Below are 25,960 nucleotides of genomic sequence, written 5' to 3' on the forward strand. Positions count from 1 at the left end.
AGGGCACAGGCTGAGGGAGAAGCAGGCTCCCTGCTGAGCAGGGAGCCTGATGTGGGGCTTGACCCCAGGACACTTGGATCATGACCTGAGCAGAAGGCAGACACTTTACTAAGCCACCCAAGCATCTCTCAGTGTTTTGTATTTACTAATACCCTTTCATTTCAGCTTGAAGAAATCACTTTAACATTCCTTGTAAAGCTTGTTCGGTGGTGATTAATTCCTTCAGCTTTTGCTTATCTGTAATACTCCCACTTTTAATTCTGAAGGACAATTTTGCAATGTATTCTTGGTTGGCAGTCACGAGTTCCCTCTTTGTTGTGGCACTGCACTGGGGGATGGGGTTTATAAGACTGTGTCATTGCTGCTTCTGCCCACTCCAGTGTGGGTTTTTCTCTCATTAACCTGATAGATAGGAATCCCTTGGCTACTAGTGTCTGGATTTCTCTTAGAGGGAATTGTTTTGTACGTAGCTGTAGATTCAGTGTGTCCATAGGAGGAGGTGAGTTTAGGATCCTCCTATCTCACCACTTTCTACTGGAACCAATTCCTCTTTTTTACTTGAGGATGTAAAATTTAAAATGTTTAGAATAGCAGTTATTTAATTAATATGGAACAATTTATATGGAACAATTTTTTGTGGACATTAGCACAGATCTTTCTGAATAGGTTTTTGATCTGTATCCCTCTTTTTTTTTTATTATTTATTTGAGAGAGAGAGAGAGAGAGAGAGAACAGTGAGAGAGCATAAGCAGGGAAGCAGCAGAGGGAGAGAGAGAGACAGACTCCCTGCTGAACAGGGAACCTGATTCGAGGCTCCATCTCAGCACCCTGAGATCATGACATGAGCCGAAGGTGGGTGCCCAACTGACTGAACCAACTAGCCACCCCCTGTATCTTTTTTAATAGGACAGCAGGTACTAAGGAATGCACTCAAGTGACCAGTGTAACCAACTGATCAAGACATTATACTGGCTGGTCTGGCATTAGCCTGCGGCCATAATTTGGGTTAATCACCTTTCACAAAATAGATCCAACTGTTAACAAGGGGACTGGGTGACAGTACAAGAAACTAAGTGCAAATTTAGTGTTAAATGTAAAAAAGACTCAAGTTGTGAATCACTAACACTTTGGTGTATGATCAGTAACACATTTCTACTTAGTCTGGTGGCTAACTTAAATTCTCATTACTCTTACCGAAAATAAGCTATTCCCCAGAAGACTTTAGGCGTCTTCAAAAGTTTCAGTTTATGTGTAAAGTGGCATACTCTAGAAAGATATTCTTCTCATCCTCAGAATCAATTACAGGAAACATTACAAAAAATTTAAAATATATCTTGTTAACTTTGTATTATTTAATAGTCATAATGGACTGAATGTGTCTAATTTAAGACATTTATCTGAGTTTGGTAGATCTATGGCCAAATTATACAAAAAATCTGTTTTAAAAGGGCTGAAAAATATTGCTGCATTAAAGGCTTTCATATTCTAAATATCTGTGTAAATGTGTCCCATAGGAAACACAGCAAATCTGATCATTGTACTTAAGAAAATTCCTGCTTTGAATACTGTTAGAAAACAAAGCACAAATTTAAAGAAAACTTTTACAACATAAAAATAATTTCCTTTTCCTTTATCTTAATCATATACCTTAAGTAAAAAAGATATAAAAGATCTTAAATAAAATATGCCAAATTGGAATAGGTAAGCATCACTAACATCAAAAACACAAACTCCAAGTTGTTTTATATAGCCACATATTTAAATGTATCTAATTTTCAAATACAATTGCCCGATAGAATATGCTCCAGTCTGCTAGAAATGGTGCTGTGTTACCAAAGGTCAGCTGCACACAAAAATGGTGTTGCTGAGAGAAATGGCACATTTGACCTGGCACTCTTCAGGGGTGATCCACTGCACTTACATGGCTGCTAAACTGTTAATTCTGCCAGCTGTTCTTGAGATACTCAATGACATTTGTGATTGCAGAAAATCGCCTCCTGATGGATATTGTAGGATATATATTATTTAACAGGACTCCCAGTAGCCTTGGCTTTAGAGCCAACTCCACAGGCACCAGGTTACAGGATATATGTTTACTTTTTTTTTTTCTGCCTAAAATGTTTCTCAATAAGTTTGGAATTGTATTTATAGTTAGTACTATAGGTACCTATAAACCTATTTATGGGTTCAGTGTCAGAACTGTGAATTAGACACTTGGGAGAGAGGAACCATCCCTTAGATTCCTTCTACATATGCTTCAGTGTCCAGCACAGTGGTATTTGCATAATTGGTACATTAATTCAATAAACATTTACCAAGACTTCTTTACATCTTCCATTTTGGAATTATTGTGGAAAGCCAATTTTGAGATTTCCAGGCAGTGAAAATTTAACACATGAAAGGTACTTGCCATTACTGATCGTATTTCAAAAAGGTGGTATTAAAGTTAGAAGTGGCAATTGTTCTGTAACTGCCCACATATGTGAAGTGGAATCCAAGGGTAATAGGACTTAAAAGATTCAACTGAAGCAAAAATGGGAGAGTATGAATAGGATTAGACTAGAAAAATAATTTTTTTTTGGTAGACACTGCAGTGATAAAATAATTATCTTCATGAGGAAATACTGGGAAGGAGATAAAGTGACATCAAAAAAAATCTTCCAATATAATAGAGCATAATTCTAGTAAGTTTTGGGGGAAACTTTTTTTTTTAAATTTGCTGACCTCTTTCGATCAATTGGAGTTTTTAATACACTCTGAATTGTAACTAAACAACTGCACGTTACTGACATGTTTTGTTAAGATGCAAGGAAAATTCTAGATTCTTTTAGTCTGAACAACCAAGAAATGAAAAGAGCCCATCCTTAGATTTATATACTTGATTTTCTTATAAAAATAAGTTCAGTTATGCCAATATTTATCTGAAAACGGTTGCATTCAACAGCAAACTAATAAATGGAATAACCACAGTGTGATTATGAGCTACAGTGAAACAAAACTGTAAAGTTACTTTTCCTATTTCAATAATAAATCAGACTAGTGAAAAAAACCTCAACTGTGGGGGGAGGGGAAGAGGCAAATGTAAATAAAGGATCTGTATCAAAACCAAGTCCAGAAGACAAAAACCATAAATATTAGAACAATACTTCAAAAGTCAATTACTATCACAGGGTAAAACTTCTAAGAAAGCAATTCAGAAGATAAATGAACACATATGTTTAAAATCTAGAACTCTAAATACTTGATATACTTGATATACTTGGGCCCACTACAGAGCCCACTTACAGCTACAAATAGTGTTTTCCTCAGGTATTTCTAGAGGCTGTAGAAATCTACTGGGTTCATTTATTGTTACAAAAACTTTCCTCAATTGTGAAAAATTAAAATTAGTTCTTCAAACTTTAGAAAGAAAATGAAAAATCGCTTCACTATAAAACACCATGAAAACAGGGTATGTTTGCCACAATGGGAGTGTGTTTTTTTTTTAAAGGAAACAGAGTCTGTTTCATCCCATTTTCAGAACAGGTGACAAAAAAAAGTAAGTTACATCTCTTCAGGCCAGCCACAAAACTTTTAAGGAATAGAGACCAGCTTCGTACAACTTAGACACATAACTCAACAGGCTCCTGTTTGTGCCAGCCAGTCTTAACATCATTTCCAGGGGTCCGTAATCATGGCCCATGAACTGAATGTGGCTTGTGGTCTGTTTGTGTATGGCCCTGAGCTAAGAATGGTTTTTGCATTTCTTTAAAGGGCTGTAAACAAAAACAAAAACAGAGTATGTGACAACTGTATATGGTTTACAAAGCCTAAAATCTTTACAATCTGGCCTTTTATAGAAAAAGTTTGCAGACCCTTCATTTATGCCAGTGTTGTACAGAATTCAGACAGTGCAATTACAAGTCCAAGATAATGTTCATTTATTCCCACCAAGAATGTAGTAACATCCTAAAAAGATATCTTCTGATGTCATTTGTTAGAATTCCTTTTCTCTTTTTTCTTCATCTTCAACATCATTAAAGTTCATCCTACAATAATGTAAAAGTGATTGAAAGATAAAGTATAAATTTATATTAAGATATTGATTAGTTTATAGTACTCTACCTTTTAAAAGATAACTAATGGATCACTGTATGAAATATACCTTGCCTAACTGTAACAATGGAAAAGGATATCTCTCTTAGTTCTTAATTGTCCATGCAGATACTACTAATTACACTTAAGTAATCATATTGGTATGTTTTTTAACTTAATTTCATTGATGATATTCTGGTTTATGTCTAATAACATTTTCTATTTCAAAGGTTTAACTTGAGATAAGAGTCATACTTTAAAACCTCTCAAGGAAGCTAACCTAGTCAAAACATCGGAAAAATATTTTTGTAAACCCCAAAAGATAAAGATTTATAACTCTCAAAACAGGGTGTAAGGCCTCTGTGTTGGAGTCTGCAGTTGTAATATGGCTCTACAAGGCCAGACGTCTCTAGCCCTCTCCAGAATCTGTGTTGTTCTTTTTTGTCCTTCTTTCACCTTATAGGGAAAGAATACAAAAAACCTCGTATGTGATTTTATTAAATTCCACTCAGAAAGCACTCCAGCATTCTTTGACCTGTTTTTAAGTATGTCCTAGAATGACAGTGATTTTAAAAAGGGAAAAAAGAACAGTTCTTTTACAAAATAGCAAAGGGCTTGCACTGCCTCTTGAGAGAGAAAAATTCAAGAAGGGGCCAAGACGAATATGGTTCCAATATATCCTGATTCTACCAGAGTAGATATTTTGCCGTACAAAATATTTTATGAGGCTCCAGTATATTTATTCCCAACAAGTCAATGCTTTATTTATACTTGAACAAAATTTAAATAATTTATGGCCATAGTTCACTATTTTGAGTTAAATTGTTTTACTTGTCTAAATTTCTATGCTTATTACTGCATACAAGCTACATTCTGATTATCGTATTTTCCAAATTAAGAAATTTCAACTTTACTATTTTTTGAAGCTTCCACTCTACCTGTTTATTGATATAACGTACAGTAAGAATAGATAATGTTTGCCAAAGTCAGCTCTAGATTTAGTCCTTACCTTATCTCTCTTTCCATGATTTTGGAGATTTTTCAATTTTTCATATATTAAGGTAGCAATCTCTTTTGCATCTCTGGCATCTATTTGCTCTCCCCAAACATTTCTCTAAAATTAAAAACAATCCTGTTATAATCTTTAAGGTATCTAATCAAAACATGTCATTTCCATATAAGAAATTTGATTAAATATTCCTTAAAAGTTCTAAATATTTGAAACTCAAATTTCTTCAAGGAAATAATGCTGCAAAAGCAGTTAACTCATAATTTACTTAAATACAATACTGTTAGGGGAACATGTAAAATAATTCATTGGAAAAAATGATATTGCTAACTCCAATTGCCTTAAAACAACTAAACTGTAAAGAAAAGACAGCCCCCATATGATTCAAATCATTCTAATCTAATACAAATCATAGGCACAGTTAAAACCTTGATCAACAACACTCTGGAAAGTAATTTATGTCTCCTGGTTCTCATTTGCTCAGAGCAGGACGGTGGTTGAAAATCAGGGAAGGGGGCAGGTCAATATATCAGGCTTGCTTTTCTTGGATCTGGTGTCATTTATTTCCTTCTTGGTGGGAACTCCACAATGTATGCTAGGATCTTGTTTTTGTGTGTTACTGCCCACCTGATTTGTACTGCTGTTTACCACAATCATTATTCTGCTCTGATTTTCAAATCTGGCCTGGACTTCCACCTCTGTCTCTTGGTTTGGACAGGGATATTTGGGGTCCTAATGTCTTCTGGGCTTCTCCTGCCACATGGTAACATCTTTTCAAACAGCTCCTTCTATGGCCTGATTAATTCTGTGACTGCTCATTATACTGATAACTTTCCTAAAACCATCTATCTGAGTGAAGACCCCTATCTGTGTCATACATTTCTCAGCTGTTCTGAGAATCAAAGTAGAGTCAATGATTCCAAAGGAATGAAGATTCAGGTACTAGTATAAGCTCCTTTACTCTCATTGAGTTCTGCTTACCCAGGCTGTTCTTAAGACAGAATTAACCTCTTTGACAAATCAAAATCCTTCACTGAAAAATTTAGATGACAATACTAGACTTCTGAAATTCATCATCCAATTTCATTATTTAACTCCAAAATATAATTTCTAATAAATAAACATGAAATCTTAAGCTGATGAGCTTTCTCAAAAAGTATAAAAATATTTGAAATTACTTACTTCAAATGTTTTACCAGAAAACATGAATACATAGCAAATCCTTATTTAATTACATTGTCAAAAATGTCATGCTTTTACCCAGAAAGATAGCAAAAGTCATGAGTACTTTCAGTTAGCAATTATACTGGTTGAAAGGTATACACATTTATATAAATGACCATAGGGGTTATCACCTGAATTTTAAGACCCATCAGTAGATGTCTAGTTTTCTTTTTGGAGGGAAAAAAAAAACCCCACAGTGGCCCACAGAAGGGAGTTATAACCAAACCAAGGAACCATAACTTTTATTTTGTAGTCTAAATCACTAATTAATATTTCTCAAGATAAATGTTCTGGTACTAGTCTATTTCAAAAATATTATGAATTATGATAGTATTCTTTTAATTTTTTTCATTTCCTGGGAAAAATAATTATAAAGGTAATATTTTTCTAAAAGTAGGAAATACAGAACTTCACAGAAAATAATTACCGGGCGCCTGGGTGGCTCAGTGGGTTAAAGCCGCTGCCTTCGGCTCAGGTCATGATCCCAGCGTCCTGGGATCGAGTCCCGCATCGGGCTCTCTGCTCAGCAGGGAGCCTGCTTCCTCCCTTCTCTCTCTACCTGCCTCTCTGCCTACTTGTAATCTGTCTGTCAAGTAAATAAATAAAATCTTTAAAAAAAAAAAAAAAAAAAAAAAAAAAAAAGAAAATAATTACCTTAAATCTCCACTCACAGAAAACTACTACTAATATTCTAGTATGTATCTTCAGTAGTTTCTGTAATTCAGGAGTACAAAAATTTTAAGGCAGTGGGTCATATGAACTTTGAGACAGAAAAACCTTTTAAAATCACCTGATGCATATTTTGCTGAAGCTTCTTTTCACATATACAAATAAAACAAATGACAAAGGGAGAAAAAGCTAATAAAAACATTCAGACTAATAACAAACCTTTCCAACTTGGTCTGCTAAAGGAGAGGCACATATACGAAGGCCTTGTACGTACCTTTGTTCTTTCGTAGGGAAAAAATTTAACAGTTGGATAGGCTCTGATGCCAGCTTTCTGGCATGTTTGAGCATAAGCCTGACAGTCTACTTTTCCAGCTTTCACTTTTCCTTTAACCATCTGAAAAGAGAGAAATATGGTTTGCCATTCTCTGTGGCATAAACTATTTTGGCAACCACAAAGCAACATGATACAAATATTTTCAAATCTTTATCACTGTCAAGACTTAAGCTTTCATCCTTTCCATCCTGGTAAGACTGCTTCCAACTTTTTACTGGCTCTTTAAATACCCGTTTACCCAGAAACACCTCTCCAAGAGCAAATAAACTCTTTATCTTATCAAGAAAAGCTCCTTCCTGGTACCCACACCCTGTCCATCACACCACAAACACCTCAGATTCTGTCCTCATCCACCTTCTTCCTTTCTCTGGTCTCACATGCTGAGGGAGCACTCTTCCTTTTGTGGAAGGCTCACAACTCTACATAAGTCTTCAGTCCCTCTGCATCAGGCCTCTGACTTGCTCTTCAGGGTATGATCTTTTTCATATTGAGTAACCTTCTGCTATATTCAAGATACTGTTGCATTACAAAATAAGCTAAATACAAAGGGAGTAAAACATTTTGTCGAATTACTAAAGAAAAAGGAAGCATAAAAGGAGAAAAAGATCTAGTAAGTGGAAAATAACCTCTTATTTGAAGGACAATCCAATAACTAAAATAATCTTTTATGACTCCCGGGGAGCTCTGAAATCCCTTTGCTAAAAAATCTCCATGGCTTGGGATTTTCAGCTTTTGTTTTAGGCTGGTGAAACTGGAGCTTTCTCATTCTACTGAGTGTTTTACAGCCCACAGCAAAGCTCCCTGAAGCTAACAATCTGGATAAACTAATGAGGAGGAGTGACAGAAACAACAAAAATTCAGACTGTATTCAGTTAATGCATTCAGTTAAGTTTTATAAGCATTTACTGAGTTAGATAAGACCTGTAAAACTAGCCCTCAAGAAGCTCAGTCTTATGGAGGAGACAGGTAACTAAGTATTTAACATCCATTATGTAACTACCAAAGGAGTACAAGATTTTAAAGTGAACTGAGATGGACAGTGAATACAGAAGTGCCAACTGAAGCTGGGTTTTGTAGGGTAAGGAGGAAAAGATCCACATGACCAAGGTAAGGAAAAGGCATTTTAGAGAGAGGGAACAGCATGTACTTGTTCAACAAACTTGGAGTACTTCGTTGTGCCTGAACTGTAAGGTTTGGGGTAGGGACAGAGAGAAAGCCAAAGAGATAGAAAGGGTCCCATCAGAGACCTGCAACCTAGGATGCCAGGTCAGAAACTTGGTTCACGGGAAGCCTGAGAAGGGAGTATTTCAGAAAGATGATCAGGGCAGAACTGAAGAAGGCAGACTGGCAAAATGAGACTAGCTCAAAGGTACACATGAGATGTCTAGATGAGATGATGAGGGCTTGAACAGAGAGGCTAGCAGAAGAGATGGAGAGGAGATGTCAAATTTGAAAGGCATTTAGAAGACAGAACTGATAGGATCTATGATGGCCTGCCAAGCAGCAGAGTAAAGGAAAGAAATAGGGAACAAGCAAAATTGAGGTATCTGGCTGTTAGTTAGGTAGATGATGTCCTCAATCAAGACAGAGGTGTTAGCTAAAAGCATTAATAAAGAAGGAAGAAATCTGCAAAGATTATAGTCATAGAAATGAAATGGAATTGAAAAAAAATTCCCAGGAAACTTAAGAGAATTAATATTTAAAATATAATTATAGCTAATAATTTAATATAGCTACTTTTTAAATAACTGTTATTTTACCTAATTATTAAAACATGCATGTGACTACAAGTTATTTAAGTAGAGAGACAAGACTTACCCTAGCCAAGAGCTCAAACTCTGGAGCAAAATTTTGGCAAGGTCCACACCAAGGAGCATAGAAATCAACCACCCAGTGATTTTTCCCTTGTATAACTTTTTCATTGAAAGTCTGAGGCGTTAGATCTACGGATGCTTGAGGTAAGAATCTGTGGCAAGGGATCAAATTATTTTTCATTATATGAAACCAAAGGAAACATCTAAAATATAATACTGTAAAAGTTTCTAAGTAAAAAAGGCCTTCCAAGTTATCTTGGTAAATTATAATTCTTTACGAAGTAATTTAAAATGCTACAGCCTTAAGCAACTCACAATAAATGTAACTACAGACATAAGAGGAAAGTAAATAGCACTGAATCTATTTTATACGATGATGCATATTTTGATTACTCACCCTAGACCCCAAATTCTCAGGGAATAAGCATCTCTATTCCATCCATTGTAACTACTGAAAGAAGGAAATTGATGTAAGTTTTAAATACTATATTCTATTATTGGATATGTTCAGAAAACCATCTCTCTGCAGCAACTGAAAAGTTTAACTTATTGACTAGATACCATTTCCCTTCTCAGATACACCTACCTAAAAATGCTGCTTACATGGCTTCCCAAATTTCTCTAGTCTCAGTGTATTTTGGTGCTCCAGACAGCCCTGAAGACTAACTGCCTGCTGGCCAGCTCCTATAGACGCATGGGAATGGTAACACTCCAAATGTCTAAGACTTCAGTTTCAGAACCTTTATTCTGGTCATTATGTCTGTCAAATTTCTACCTAGTTTTTAAGACCCATGTCAAAAGCCACCTCTTAAACACAGCCTTTCATGATTTCCTTGCATAGCTGTGATCCTTTCCTCCTTTGCAATCCATGGCTCAGTTTTACTTTTTACATAATGTTCTTTATATTCTGCCTTGCACTTGAGTTTTCTACCTCAAATGCCATGTGGTGTTACAGAAACAGGATGGCCATTGTCACAGACTGGGCTGTATCTTCAATTACAAACCTTACCAGCTATGTGACTTGGCAAAACTATTTAAGGTCTTTAATCAGTTTACTTATCTATAATAGGAGGAAGGGCAATAATTCTTATTTCTCAGGGTCTATGGGAGGACTAGTGGGAATAACATGAACAAAGGATCTAGTATAATACCTGACCAAAAACTGACTTACTAAATGTTAGTACTTCCTCCGTTTATCTTTTTCTATACTGGTGTGCCAGCTTCATAATCACTGGGATCATTCAATTCTTTTTTCATCTTCAGAGGTTCTCATTAGCGCATCATCTTAAAACATGGTGGGCTCCCAAAAAATATTTGTTGGGTTAACGTCTATTTAGTCAAGCTAACTTTTTTTTTAAAGAAGCTTATTTATTTAAGTAATCTCTATACCCAACATGGGGCTGGAACTCATGACCCTAAGATCAAGAGTCACATGTTCTTCTGACTGAACCAGCTAGGCACCCCTAACATAACTTTAAAATTTTAACTGTTTAAATAAATGGTTATTATAAATGTCTTTATATTTTAGGCAACACTTACTGATACTGATAAGCTTTATTTGATTTTTGGGGGAAAAATCTTATCTCAGGGTATCTCCGAACATTTTCTTGGGCACAAAAAGAATGATACTGTTGGCAGTCTATACTGCCCACATTGATCAGTCCAGTTAATGTCTATAAAAGAGAAAGAGAGGAGATAAACAGATCAAAGTGATTAGAATAAAATTACCTCTAAACTATTTATGTTTATAATAGAGAAATTATCACTGTGAGATGATTATTTTTTTTCAGTGATTAGAACACTTACAGTAATGAACTGAGAATGTAATGCTGTAGTTAGGACCCTACTACAATTATTACAGATTAAACAACAGATTTCATTCATGTTCTATGTGGGGGGAAATTAGGTATTTATAAAATTAAGTGTTAGAAACAAGGAACTAATGAAGATCGCTGCAATGGTATTTCAGTTATTTTTCAAATTGAGACCTGCATTGCAACACACTGAATCATGCCCAAATCTTAAAATTTTACTGAAAAGGACACAAAATTGCATCATCTTAAATGTTAAGATACTAGAAATCACTTTTACCTATTTGGTTTGTTCACTTTTTCTTAGAAATATAAAATAGAGATTTCATTTTCCATTCTCATATTTAGTAACTTTCTTCCAATCCTTCATAACACTATGTCTATTTGTATAGAAAATAAAGGGATTTGGGGGTTGACTTTGGCAAAAATTTGACCAGATATGTACCAAACAAGTGACACAGGAAAAAAAAAAAAGGTAGATTATCTAATACATCTATACCATTCACCCAACCAGACAGAAAGTGAGTTGAAATCTAACTGGTATAATCAGAACTGTTCTAAGTGATAATCTAGAGGTGGGTTCATCTCAGTTTCAGAACAGTTCTGTTAAATACACATTCATGCTACATGTTAAGATTTTTTTAAAAACTACTATACCCGGGCCATTCTTTTCCATTCTGGCATTAGGACTTGACATGGATGACACCACGGAGAATAGAAATCAACCATCCAGACTTCGTCTTGTTTTCTCTGTTTAACTAGCTCATTGAAAGTGGTGGGTGTCAGGGTGATCACTGAAGGATTCATAAGATCCTAAAGAGAATATAACTTTCGTTATAACAATATAAAAAAGTGTTCATATATTCCTGGCAAATTGTTGTCACTTAGAAAAGTTCCTGTTTCTGAATAATCAAAAGATACTTATGGATGTTTAAAAGATAATTGATAGTGAATTATTTTAAAAAGGAAGGAGTTATTCCCAGTTAAGTTTAGACTTTGCCCATTAGCCTTCTTAAATCAAGGTTTATTTTTTTTCTTATTTCTATGTATCATTAAAATTATCTTAGTAGGGAACAGAGGCAACTTTACTTAAGGTGACATCAGATGGGACAAAAAGTTCTAAGAGGTGCCCAGATAGCTACACAGGCCCAATAGTCCCATTCCAGAACCAATGATTGGTTTGGAAATGATCCTTTAATTATTAATGGAAAGCGTATTACTCTATTTTCCTGACAGTCTGATCGGAGATACTGCTCAAGCTCCCTAAAAGCTCACTTGCTCCAAATGCTGTTTTAATACAGCTTCAGTCTACCATGATAGGGTAATACTAACAAAAATATTAGCTTCACAGGGGAAATAATAAAAGACAAAACAACACAAAACCAAAAACCAGTTAAAAATAATTTACCTCTCTAAATTACAATACTATAAATTAAAATACCTCTATGAATTCCAAGATCTGTTCAGCAGAGTGATGTCCTTCATATTCATGAACATTGGACTGGTTGAAAACCACTGTTGTTGGATAAGCCTGAATGTTATACTGTTAGGAATAAGAATACAAACTAAAGATTTTATGCATTTTACCTCTTGGTTGCAAATTTATAACCAACTTGCTTTTAAGTAGCAACAGCAACATTTTAAAAACCCATTGCTAAACTGCTGGTGACCAAAAAATTTTAGCCTGGCCAAATTTGGCAAAGACATGGATTCACAGTTGCACTGATAAATGACCCTTTTTTATAGCTAGTCCATTAGCCATAAAATCCACAGGCAATGAAACATTGAGAAGTGTGCAAAGCCATAATATGGCTAATTATGAGCGGGGGCCCTTTTGACTCTCTTGAAGCAAGATAGATAATACATTCTTGGGACATGAGTCATAATTCCTTAAGTTAAAATATGGTTGTGTACACATTATTCTTTCTTTATCCTTGCTACTTCGTTTCATTTTCTTCTACTCCTAGACAAATTGGAGCATTATTGTGGTTTCAAAGACTCAAGCCAGAGATTAGCCTTCTCTTTACAGCCTTATCCATCTTGCTTCAAGAGAGTCAAAACGGCCCATGCTCCTAATTAGCCATATTAAGGCTATGCTGTGTGAGTTTACTGTAGCTGATCTTTGCATCTTTAAAGTTGACATGCACTCAGCAGCAAACTGGAATGTTAGATTAGGATTCAAAAAACTCATTAGGTATGACTGTTTGTTAATCTTAGTGTTTAGCATATGCTGGACATCTTTTTAGCACTGAAATATGCAGTTTCTCTTCTTACAAGCTTTTATTTATTTATTTGAGAGAGAATCTGAAGCAGATTCCATGCCAAGCACAGAGCCTGACGTGGGGCTCAATCCTATGATCACGAGATCACAACTTGTGCAAAACCCAAAACTCTTGAGGCTTAATTGACTGAGTCACCCTGGTTCCCCTTAAACATGTAGTTTCTAATCTATTCTGTACAACTACTCTATTCAGAAGCTAAAATTAACACATCAACTTTACAGATGAGAAAACGGAGGTATTGAGAGGCTATGTGACTTGGTTAAGGTCTAAAAATTAGTGAGTAATGACTCCTGGCCTCTATTCCAGGTGAAGCTGACACCACAGTTTTAAAATCTTATGTTTTACTCAATTATCTCAAGGATATTTAATAGTTTAGATAAAAAAGTAGAAAAACTACAAGAATTCAAATTAAGGTAATTACTATTTATCACATTGTTTGTATCTTGCTTAGGATCTTTTCAACGTCACATACAAGACATTCAAAACCAAAGATCTTACATCAGTTTTTAGTTAAATGAAATTTCAAACAGAATGAAGAGGGAAATCATCTGACAAATACCCATATATCCCTTCTCAATATTTAAATTTAACTTCTTTGTCACCCTGGCAGATTGCTTAAATTCTTTTTTTTTTTTATCACATTTCCTTTCCTCCCCGAAAGTAAGAGCAATCAATATCCTCAAATAAGTATATATCCAATCCACAAATGTTTTGATACTTTTCTGACATGCATAAGTATCCCCAGGTAGTAGAGTGAAATGCTGAAGCATTAAAAATTTTTCTGTAATTCTATCATACTCTGTAAGCTATTCTGTAGCTTGCTTTTGTCATCTGACAATGTATTTTTGAGACTTACCCGTGCTGGTAAAGATAGATTTAGTTTTAAATGCTCTATGGTATTCCATTACATGACTGGATCATTTATCCATATACTTGCTATTATCATATTTCAAAATTTTTGTTAATCTGTTGATAGATTAATTTGATGGATTGCTGTAAATTTGTACTTTCTTGATGGCCAGTGAAGTGCAAGATTTTTTATGTTTGTTGGATTTTTCTTAAAAAAAGTTTCAACTTTCTCATTTATCTACTTAAAAAACTCACTTGTAGTCAAATATTTTGGCAGTAAGGTTTTCTGTCAGTTACATGTGCTATAGTTTTTGGCAATAGTTTTATCATTTAATGTAGTCAAAATCATTCACATTTTCTCAGTGTGGACTGAGAAATTCTTCCTCACACAGATGCCATAAAGATTTCACTCTACATTTACTTGTTTTTAAAACCTATCATTTTCTTTTCCTTTCTTCTCCTCCATTTTTCTTTTTCTTTTAAAGTTGGCTTTTATACAATATTTAAAATACACACGAAGGCAGACAGCAATACATTTGCATATACTCTTGTAGCTATAATAATCTTCCACTCATGGGCACACTTACTTCATTTATACTCCCTCCCAACTCTATTCCTACACCAATATTATTTTATTTCTTAGAGAGTTCACTTATTTGAGAGAGAGAGAGAGTGACAGACAGACAGATAGTGAGAGTGGGAACACGAGCAGGGGAGTGACAGAGGGAGAAGCAGGCTTCCCGCCAAGCAGGGAGCCTGATGTCAGGCTTGATCCCAGGACCCCGGGATCATGACCTGAGCCAAAGGCAGACACTTAACGAATGAACCACCCGGTACCCCCACCAATATTATTTTAAAGCAAATTCCAGATGACTTATCATTTCATCCATATTTCAGTATATTTAAAATATAAGGACTTTCCTCCAAGTGTAACTGCACTATCATTTTACACCTAAAAATGAACAATTCCTGTGAATTTTCAGATACCCTCTCAGTGCTCAAATTTCCCTAACCGGTAGGTTGCTCATTTCTTTGCAGTTGGTTTGGCATCCAAACGAGACAAAAACATTGCATTTGAGTGATATGTCTTTTGACTCTCTTTCATCTCTTTTCCCACCTTTCAGTGTATCTGACCAATAAATTAGGTATTTGTCCTGTAAGATCCTCTACATGCTGGCACTTAAAGATTTCATGCCCATGGTTTCACTTAACATGTTTCTCTAACTGATTCCCTACACACAGACAGATCTCAAGGTATGATTTGATTTAGGTTTCAGAGACTTGTTCCAAGAATATTTTATAGATGGTATATACTTTCGTGACAAGATATATAATTTCTAGTTATTCCTGGAACTGAAAAATGAACATTAATTAACCTAAGAAAATATTTTTATTATAAACAAGGTTCAAAAATCTTGTTCATTTTTAAAATTTCCATCTACTAAGAAAACAATTATGAGGAAAACCTGAGAATCAAACTACAGACTGCCAAAAGGCAATATTGCATCAAAAATTATAAAGATTTTAAATAATGGAAAAATCATGTATTTTATCAAATAAACTAAATATTTTCCTATGTTTGATAAATAAGACCATATCCACATTCAACTATTTATGTTGTCTATTCATGTTTTAATCCAATCATAATTTTATATCATTTTTTGAAATATTTGTTACTCCTCTAAATGTAGATGCACATTATAAGTTACACTGACAAAGGTCTCTATTTCAAAACTATTTTACAAAAGTGTTAATTAGAACAAGTATTTTATACGTACCATGTTACAGAGTCCCTCATGAACTGTACAATCTAGTGTACCAAACTTAAGCTGACCATAAAGATGCTTTGATGCTTTTCTTAACTCTGGCAATAAAGCTCGACACGGTGGACACCACTATGAAAGAAAAAATATTCATAAGCACAGAGTGACATGGAACAAAAAAACCCACATTTCTGCAACAAGCAATATATACTAAGAAAGACAAACCATACCATGGCAAATCTTACGTGTGCCTGCCTGTGTATTTAATTCTTGGAGGGGCAAGTGCATCCCTGCCCCCTTGGAAGCAATATCTGATAGGGGCCAAAGTGAGTAACACAATTTTGGTATTCATGGTTCAAAACTATTTAGAAAAAGTCTTTTTGCTATGATAAGAGAAAATCTGACAACACTGAAATTGACAGATAAAAATAACTTACTGGGGCAAAAAAATCAACGAGCCACGGTTCCTTGTCATTGGCAGGAAAATTTTGAGGTCCAAGTGTGGTAACATGAGAATTAACACTTTCTTTGGCAAAGGCAAGTATATCATATAGAATCTTCTTTCCTTTGAAATTGAATAAAAGAAAAATTAAAATCCACATTCTTCCTTTCTACCCATATAAACATTTCAAAGTTTTTATATTTAATATATTAAAGAAATGAAGATAAACTTATTGAACCCACTGATTTTGGTGAGGGTCTAGTGTTCTGTATACTATACGTAAACAGGTTTGCTCTGCCAGGAGCACCTTTCTTATATGCTTCTGTTTCTTGGAGGACCTATCTTCGCAATATTTCTTTATCCTCAGAGGCAGAGTAACCACTTCTTGCAGTATTTGTGTTCTTTATGCTTACCTGAACTACTACTGTGGCCCAACTACTAAATCTGCTTCTTCAAACTCGACTTCTCTTATGAATTCAAAACCTGTATTACCAACTACCCAGTGAAAAATATTCACATGGATGTCATACAAATATTTCAAATATATTAAAACTGAAATTGAGTTATTTTCCCCCCGAACTTGCTCCTTTTCTCACCTTCCCTATCTTGGCAATGACATAATCATTCACTAGGTGGATGAATAGAGTGATAACTAAAGAAGAAATAAAGAAATAAAGTATATAAAAAATGAGTCAGAGACAAAGAATACAGTAACTGACACTAAAAACACACGGCAAGGAATCAACAGATTAGAAGCAGCATAACGGACCAGGAATCTGGAAGACAGAGTTGAGGAAATCTCCCAGGCTGAACAGCAAAAAGAAAAGAGAATAAAAAATGAGTACAGGTTAGGTTAAGGGACCTCTAGGATGGCATCAAACATACTAATAATGACATTATAGAGGTTTCAGAAGGAGAAGAAAGAGACTAAAAGGCAGAAAACTTACTTGAGGAAATCAGAGCTGGAAAACTTCCCTACCAGGGGAAGGAAGCAGATACACAGATTTAGGAAGCACAGAGAAAACCAAACAAGAAGAATTCAAGTAAATTCAAACCCAGACACATTTTTAAAATGTCAAAACTACAGAGAAACAGAAAATCTTAAAGGCAGCAAGAGCCATGTCAACTAGTATATAGAAGGGTACCCCCATATGATTATAAGCTGATTTTTTCACCAAAAACATAGCAGGCACAATATATTCAAACTGTTGAAAGGAAAAACTCTACAACCAAGAATACCCCATCCAACACAGTTATCATTCAGAATCAAAGGAAAGAGTTTCCCAGGCAAACAAAAGTTCAAGGAGTTCATCACCTACAACAGCCTTAAATGTTACAGAAACTTCTTTAAGCAGAAAAGAAATGGCCATAGTTGAAAGAATGTTATGACAAAAAAAATCACTGGTAATGGCAAACATTAGTAAACATGCAGAAAAGGCAGTGAATTGATCACTTTTAAGACTAGTATGAAGGTTAAAGAGAAAAAGTAAAACTTGTATCTACAATAATTAGTTATGGGATACACAAAAGATGTAAAATAGAATGCCAAAAAAAGTCAGCAGGGAGAGTAAAATGTAGTGCTTTTAAAATGCATTCAGGGGATGCCTGGGTGGCTCAGTGGGTTAAAGCCTCTGCCTCCGGCTCAGGTCATGATCCCAGGGTCCTGGGATCGAGCCCTGCATCGGGCTCTCTGCTCGGCAGGGAGCCTGCCTCCCCCTCCCTCTGTGCCTGCCTCTCTGCCTACTTGTGATCTCTGTCTGTCAAATAAACAAATAAAATCTTAAAAAAAAAATAAAATAAAATGCATTCAGACCTAAGTGACAATCAACTGAAGACTACTATACACATAGGTTGTTACATATGACCCTAATGGTAACCAAAAACCTATAACAAATGCACAAAAAAATTAAAAGAAATGCAAATATAACACTAAAGAAAGTCGTCATGTCACAAGGGAAGAAAGGAACAGAGAAGAACCCAAAATAGGCAGAAAATAATGAAGAAAATGTCAATACATACCTATTATCTGTAAATACTATAAATGTAAATGGACCAAATGCTCCAAACAAAGGACACACAGTGGCTGAATGGGTAACAAAAGCAAACAAAACAAAACCCCCGCTATAGGCTACCTATAAAAACCTTACTTTGGATGTAAGGACATACACAGACAAAGTAAAGGGATGATAAAAGATATTCCATGCAAATGGAAACAATAAGAAAAATAGACTAGCAACACTTTTAACAGACAAAATAGGCTTTACAACAAAGACTGTAATAAGAGACAAAGAAGGACATTTCATAATGATAAAGGGATCAATTCAACAAGAGGAAATAATTATAAATATCTATAAACATCAACATAGGAACACCTAATATGTAGAACAAGTATTAACTGATATAATGGGAGAAAGTGACAGTAAAACAGTAATAATAAAGGACTTTAACGCATCACATACATCAATGGATGACAGATCATCCAGACAGAAAATCAATAAGAAAACAGTAAACTTCAATGACCTATTAGACCAGTTTGATATTACAGATATATACAGAACATTTCTTTCAAAAACAGAATACATGTTCTTTTCAGGGGCACACGGAACACTCTCCAAGAGATTCATGTCAGGCCACAAAACAAGTCTCAATAAATTTAAGAAAAATGAAATCATACCAAGTATTTTTTCTGACCCAATGGTATAAAATTAGAAATTAAAACTAAACAAAACTGGAAAAAAAAAAAACCCACAAACACATACATAGAGGCTAAACATGTACCTAACAACCAACGAATCAATGAAGTAATGAAAGAAGGAGACAAAAAAGTACCTTATATGACAAATAAAAATAAAACACAATGTTCAAAAATCTTCGGGACCTACCAAAAGCAGTTTTAAGAGGCAAGTTTAGGAGCACCTGGGTGGCTCAGTGGGTTAAGTGTCTGCCTTCAGCTCAGATCATCATCACAGGGTTGCTGGATTGAGCCCAGCATCTGGCTCCCTGCTGAATGGGAAGTCTGCTTCTTCCTCTGCCCCACTCTCGTATTCTCTCCCTCCCTCCCTTACTCTCTCAAATAAATAAATAAAATAAAATAAAATAAAATAAAAAGCAGCAGAAAGTTTATAGAGATACAGGCATAAGGAAACAAGAAAAATCTTCTTCAGGAAAAATTTCTTCAGGAAACAAGAAAAATCTCAATCTAACCTTACATATCAAAGAACTAGAAAAAGAACAAATAAATGGCTCTCTGCTCAAAAACTAATAGAACAAATCAACTCAGTAAAGTAAAAGGATACAAAATTAATATACAGAAATCTCCGTTCTTTTTTTTTCCTCCCCCCCCCCCCTTTTTTTTGGAGGGCAGGGAGGGGCAGAGGGAGAGGGAGAATCTTAAGCAGGCTCCACAACCAGCATGGAGTGTGATGTGGGGCTCGATCTCACAATCCTGAGATCATGACCTGAGCCAAAATCAAAAGTCAGGTGCTTAACTAACTGAGCCACCCAGGCGCCCCAAGAGCTGGACACTTAACTGATTGAAATGAGGCTCCTCAATCTGTGCTATTTCTGTACTCTAATATCAAGAACAATCCCATTTACAGTTGTATCAAAAAGGATAAAATACCTAGGAATAAAAGTAACCAAGGAGATAAAAGACCTGTACTCTGAAAATCTACAAGCCATTGCTGAAGAAACTGAAGAGGACAGAAATAAATATATATACAGTCCTCATAGACTGGAAGGATTAATATTATTAAAATGTCTATATAGGGGCACCTGGGTGGCTCAGTCGTTAAGCGTCTGCATTCGGCTCCTGTCATGATCCCAGATCCTGGGATCAAGCCTTGCACTGGGTTCCCTGCTCAGCAGGAAGCCTGGTTTTCCCTCTCCCACTCCCCCTCCTTGTGTTCCCTCTCTTGCTGTGTCTCTCTGTCAAGTAAATAAATAAAATCTTTAAAAAAAGTCTATACGATCTCTAAAAATCTACATGTTCAATTCAATCTCTATCAAAACATCAGTACCATTTTTTTTACAGAATTAGAACAAATTACCTTAAAATTTGTATGGAACCACAAAAGACCATGAAGAAATCAAAGCAATCATGAAAAAAGAGAACAAAGTCAGAGGTATCATGCTCCCTGATTTCAAGATACACTATTAAAGCTATAATAATCAAAACATTATGGTACTGGCACAAAAAAAAAACAGACAGATGTATTAATCGAAAAGAACAGAGAGCCAGAATAAAGAGAAACAAACCCACACTTACATGGTCAATCTGTGACAAAGGAGATAAAAACATAAAATGGAGAAAGACTTCAATAAACGGTACTGGGAAAACTAGAGCTACATGCAAAAGAATGAAACTGGACCACTTTCTTATACCATATGCAAAAATCAATTTAAAACATATTACAGACCTAAATATAACACCTGAAGCCGTAAGACTCCTAAAACAAAACACAGGCAGAAGACTCTTGGACATCTGTCTTACCAATATCTAGAAAACAAAATGAATGAAGAAGCAAAACAAAATAGAAGAGACTCATGAGAACAAACTGGTGATTGCCAAAGGAGAGGGAGGTGGGAAGAAGGGTGAAATAGTTAAAGGGGATTAAGAGGTACGAACTTCCAGTTACAAATAAACAAGTCACAGGGGTGTAAAGTATAGCACAGAGAACTAGTCAATAAAAATGTAACAACTTTATATGCTGAAAGATGGTAACTAAACATCATGGTGATTATTCTGCAATGCACATATAAAAGGGAGTTACTATATAATACACCAGAGACTAAAACTGTATTCCAATTATACTTCAATGAAAAAAACCTTAAAAATACTTAGAGAAATCAGTAAAGTCAAGGCAGAAAAGTGATGTGAGACTGTCAATTTTACCAAAGGATGATAACAGAGTAAATGAAGGAGATGATGAACTGGAAATAAGGCAGCATACATGGGACGGGGAAGGAATTGGAATTATTTCAGAGATAAAGAAGAACAGAACTCCATTATTAAAACGTGGTCATTTTTAGCACTTTCAGGAGACAGTACAGTTTAGTGCTGCTATAATCCTAGGCTCTGGAGTAAGACATATTTGGGTATAAAATCTACCTTGACTAGTTACTAGTTGTTGATCATAGGCAAATAATTATCCCAAGCCACTGTTTTCTCCCTTGGTGGGCTCTTGTGAAGATAAAAACAGAAAGGGAAAAGTATGTGAAGCCTTTAGAAAAACATCTGACTTGTAAAAAGTACTAAATAAACAGGAGTTACCGTTAGGTTCATCTTGCCGAGACTGCTCACACAGCTCCTTCAGCTTAGCCTCACTTCTTTTCTGTATTTGCTTTGAGAAACTGAGCATTCAAATGTTATCTCAACTCAAATATCATCTCTAGATCTATACTAAACATAAGTCTTTTTATTTGATCTTATAATTTATACATACTGGCCATTACAATGTTTTTCCTATTTTTCTTACAATCTCCTGTCAACCACACCAGTTGATATTTTAGATTTTTTTCTTTTTAAACATTTTTTAAATTCATTCATGAGACAGAGAGGGGCAGAGGAAGAAGTAGACTCCCTGCTGAGCAGGGAGCCTGATACAGGACTTGATCCCAGGACCCTGGGATCATGACCTGAGCTGAAGGCAGACACAACCAATTGAGCCACCCAGGAGCTCTGATACTTCAAATTTCTTGAGAGAACTGCATTCCTAAGCATATAACATCAGTCAGTATCTGATTTTCACTTAGCTGTGTTATAGTTAGTAGTTTTTGTGTTTCTTTTGCTACATTTGACCTTTTTCAGGACAGGGACTATGAGGTAGCCCAAATCCTCATAATTGCAACTGTAACTACATGAATGCAGAGCTAAAGTCCCACACAAGCTGAAATGTAAACATGTAATTATAAATTCAAGAGAGATAAAAGTAGCCATAGAAATATTTAATAGTCTAGCGGAAGAAAAATCTGGAAAATGCCCATGGCTGAAATACTACTTTGGCACACTGGAAATGGAAACTATAGGTATTGCTTACTTTTGTTAATAAGACCTCTAAATTCTGAACTAACCTGACATTGTCAACAACATTCCTGCTGAAACACTAGTCAAAACAGTGAGCAGGAAAAAAGTTAATTATTTTAAAAAGAGAATAAAATAACTAAATATAATTCAAAAAATCTTTCTCCAAAAGAAACCTATTTACTAATAAAAGTAATTTACAGTAAGTATATTCATATAAAATAAGGTCAAAAGATCCCAAGTAGTCAAAGTGATCTTGAAAAGGAAAAACAAATCTAGATATCATGGTCCCTGATTTCAAGATATAGGACAAAGCTATATAGTAAACATTGACAGTATGCAATGGCACAAAGACAGACACTCAGGTCAGTGGGACAGAATGGAAACCCCAGAAATAAACCCATGCTTACACGGTCAATTATCTTTGACAAAGGAGACAAGATTATACAATGGGGAAAACAGAGTGTCCTCAGTAAATGTTGCTAGGCAAACTGATCAGCTATATGCAAAAGAATGAAATTCAACCACTTTCTTACAACATACACAAAAATAAAACTCAAAAGGGAACAAAGACCTAAATGCGAAGCCTGAAACCAAAGAAGACCTATAAAAAAACTTAGGCAGTACTCCCTGACATTGGCCTTAGTTACAATTTTTCTATAACTGTCTCCTCAGACATGGGAAATAAAAGCAAAAATAAACTGTCAGGACTATACCAAAATAAAAAAAACTTTTGCACAGTAAAGGAAACAACAAAAAGAGAAGGCAACCTACTGAATGGGAAAAGATATTTTCAAATGACAACTTTTTTTTTTTTAAGTTTATATACAGGGATAGAGAACGTGCATGCGAACTGGGGGGTGAGGGGCAGAACAACAGAGTTATCTTTTTTTTTAGATTTATTTATTTCAAAGAGAGAGAAAGTGCCTGCCCACTGAGCAAGTGGGGGAAAGGGGCCGAAGGCGACAATCTTCAAGTAAATACAGAGAACTGGTGGTTACTTGAGGGGAGAGCAATGGCAGGATGGGCGAAATGGGTGAAATGGCATGGGAGTTACAGGCTTCCAGCTATGGAATGAATAAGTCATGGAGATGAAAGGTACAGCATAGTAATATAGTCAATGGTACTGTTAGTAGTATCATATGGTGACCAAAAGTAACTACACCTGTAGTGTACAGCACAACATATAGAGTTGTGGAATCACTGCTGTACACCTGAAACTAATGTAACTGTGTGTCAACTACATGTCAAATAAATAACTAAAAAACAAAATAAAAAGTATAATGAAAAAATTACTATTTGAAAACTAATATAAATTTTTATCATTTTTTTCCCTTCTTACCATGATGAATTTCGTATTCCCTGGTTCCTTGTCCTTTAAATACTGCTAGACATGGCTGAAACACATACAGATTACTACAGATGTCTGGTGCAGAGGAACAGTCAAACTTGCCAACCTGAAGTAGAAGTTTAATTTGATGAAGACAAAATCACATGCATTCATTTTAACATATTCATAAAGGAATGACATTGCTCTAACAATAGTTTCTAAACAGAAATTAACTGGCCATGGAAATAAAAGATGGAAATAAATAATTTACATTAACACTGAAACACAATTTCATTAAGGGGAAAAAAAAATGTCTTCTAGAGAGTTCAAAAACCTGAGAGAAATTTTTCCGGAAAATAGGAAGTTGTTTAAGAAATCCACTTTTTCAGGTGCCTGGGTGGCTCCGTCGGTTAGGCGTCTGCCTTTGGCTCAGGTCATGATTCTGAGGTCTTGGGACAGAGCTTGCATGGGGCTCCCTCCTCCATAGGGGGCCTGCATCTCCCTCTCCCTCTGCCTGCTGCTCTCCCTGCTGTGCTCTCTTTCAAATAAATAAATACAATCTTTAAAAAAAAGTTTAAGAAATCCACTCTTCTAAAAATATAAAGGATATTTATATAATTTGAAGTGGGGGAGAGAGAAAACTCTTTCAGACCTAGAAGCAGAAATAATAAAGCAAAGTGACAATTTCATTCACTGTAAAGAAAAACAGCATAAAGAATACTAAGAGGGAAATGATAAACCAAGAAAAAAAATCTGAGTATTTCAGAGGATCCACTAAGAAAGAAAAGATAAACATCCTATCAGAAGAAAGAAAATGGGCCAAAGACAGAAAATAGAAAAAAATGGTAATTTGTTAATAATCACAAAAAACTTTTTCAACCCCACTAGGAACCAAATAAATAAAAAGGAATATTATTCACATATCACTGTGGCTTATCAGAATGGTGATTAAAAAATGTTAATACCATGGTTGGCAAAGGTATGGAGAAATGGTTACCAAATGTGATAAGAATATAAAATGATACAAACATTATGGAGGACATTGGTAATGAGGACAATTAAAAAAAATACATAATCTTGGTTAAAAATATTCTCCATACTGCATTTTTACAGTATGTGTTTTTGATATAAAAAATAATGGAAACAATGTTAGTAAAGGAGGATTTGTTAAAACAATTATGGTGTAACCATATAATGAAACACTACCTAGACTTTAGGGAGGATGATATCCCTAGGATGATATTTATATCATATGTTTAATAATGTACTTAATATATTTATCATCTCTAAAAATGTATATATTTATCATCTCTAAAGACCAGGCAGTACTTTGTATACATATATGTACATATACATATAGGCACATATATACATATTCATATATACACATACATACACCAGCATATAAAAAAATAAATGATATTGTCAAATGGAAAATTCAACAAGAGAATACAGCAGGTCCCCCCTTATCAGTGGTTTCACTTTCCATAATTTTGGTTCCCACTGGTCAAACTATAGTCCAGAAATATGATTCTATTTCTCAGGCATTTTCAGGTCAGTAGTTGCTTAACATGTCACAATGCCTGCGTCATTCACCTTACTTCATCTCATCATGTAGACATTTTACCATCTTGTATCAATTCACAAGGGTGAGTACAGTATAGTATAAGAGACCATACATAACTTTTATTATAGTATATTATTACAATTGTCCATTTTATTGTTATTGTTATTCTTTTACTGTGCCTAATTCATGAATTAAACTCTATTAGGGATATGTATGCATAGGGAAAAAAATAAGTACATATAGTGTTTGGTACTATCTGTGGTTTCAGGCATCCACTGGGGGCCTTAGACCATATCCCCTGCAGAAAAGAGGGACTACTGTATAGTGAATCCATTTTGGGGGGTTTTCTCTGTTTTTGCTCTTAAAGATTTATTTTAGAGGAAGAGAGACAGAAAAAAGAAAGCAAGAGTGGGGGGAGAGGCAAAGGGAGAGGACAAGACCAACTCAAACAGACTCTACACTAAGTGCAGAGCCAGATGTGGGGCTCCATCACATGACCCTGAGATCAAGACCTGAGCTGAAACCAAGAGTCGGAGACTTAAAACCAACTGTACCACCCAGGTGCCCCTATACTCAATCCATTTTCATAAAAAAAGCTCATAAATAAAGTTACAGGTATGTCTATTACACTGGCTGTTACAATATGCATGATGTAAACACACATACCGATGCCCACATACTAAAACATATGCAGAAAAAGTCTGAAAAGTTACACAGTAAATTTATAGTAGGGCTATTAACAGCAGTAAAAATATTAAATATTTTAATTC

The 25,960-nt window shown here is 35.2% G+C and overlaps 1 protein-coding gene across 1 annotated transcript in view; it reads right to left on the reverse strand.

Moving 5' to 3' along the window:
* Positions 1-3,903: 3,903 nt before the first annotated feature.
* Positions 3,904-25,960, reverse strand: part of DNAJC10 (DnaJ heat shock protein family (Hsp40) member C10) — a 51,516-nt gene continuing 29,459 nt past the window's right edge. Inside the window, exons 13-23 of the mRNA XM_080798872.1 lie at positions 23,636-23,750; positions 16,267-16,394; positions 15,845-15,961; positions 12,377-12,478; positions 11,593-11,748; positions 10,664-10,797; positions 9,522-9,575; positions 9,129-9,276; positions 7,251-7,370; positions 5,084-5,188; positions 3,904-4,028 (exon numbers count right to left, since the gene is read on the reverse strand). Of these exons, the coding sequence (XP_080654998.1) occupies positions 4,017-4,028; positions 5,084-5,188; positions 7,251-7,370; positions 9,129-9,276; positions 9,522-9,575; positions 10,664-10,797; positions 11,593-11,748; positions 12,377-12,478; positions 15,845-15,961; positions 16,267-16,394; positions 23,636-23,750 (1,191 nt within the window). The 3' untranslated portion in view covers positions 3,904-4,016. The remainder of the gene's footprint in view (positions 4,029-5,083; positions 5,189-7,250; positions 7,371-9,128; positions 9,277-9,521; positions 9,576-10,663; positions 10,798-11,592; positions 11,749-12,376; positions 12,479-15,844; positions 15,962-16,266; positions 16,395-23,635; positions 23,751-25,960) is intronic.

This window comes from Martes martes, assembly GCF_963455335.1.
Source record: "Martes martes genome assembly, chromosome: 3".
NCBI lineage: Eukaryota > Metazoa > Chordata > Mammalia > Carnivora > Mustelidae > Martes > Martes martes.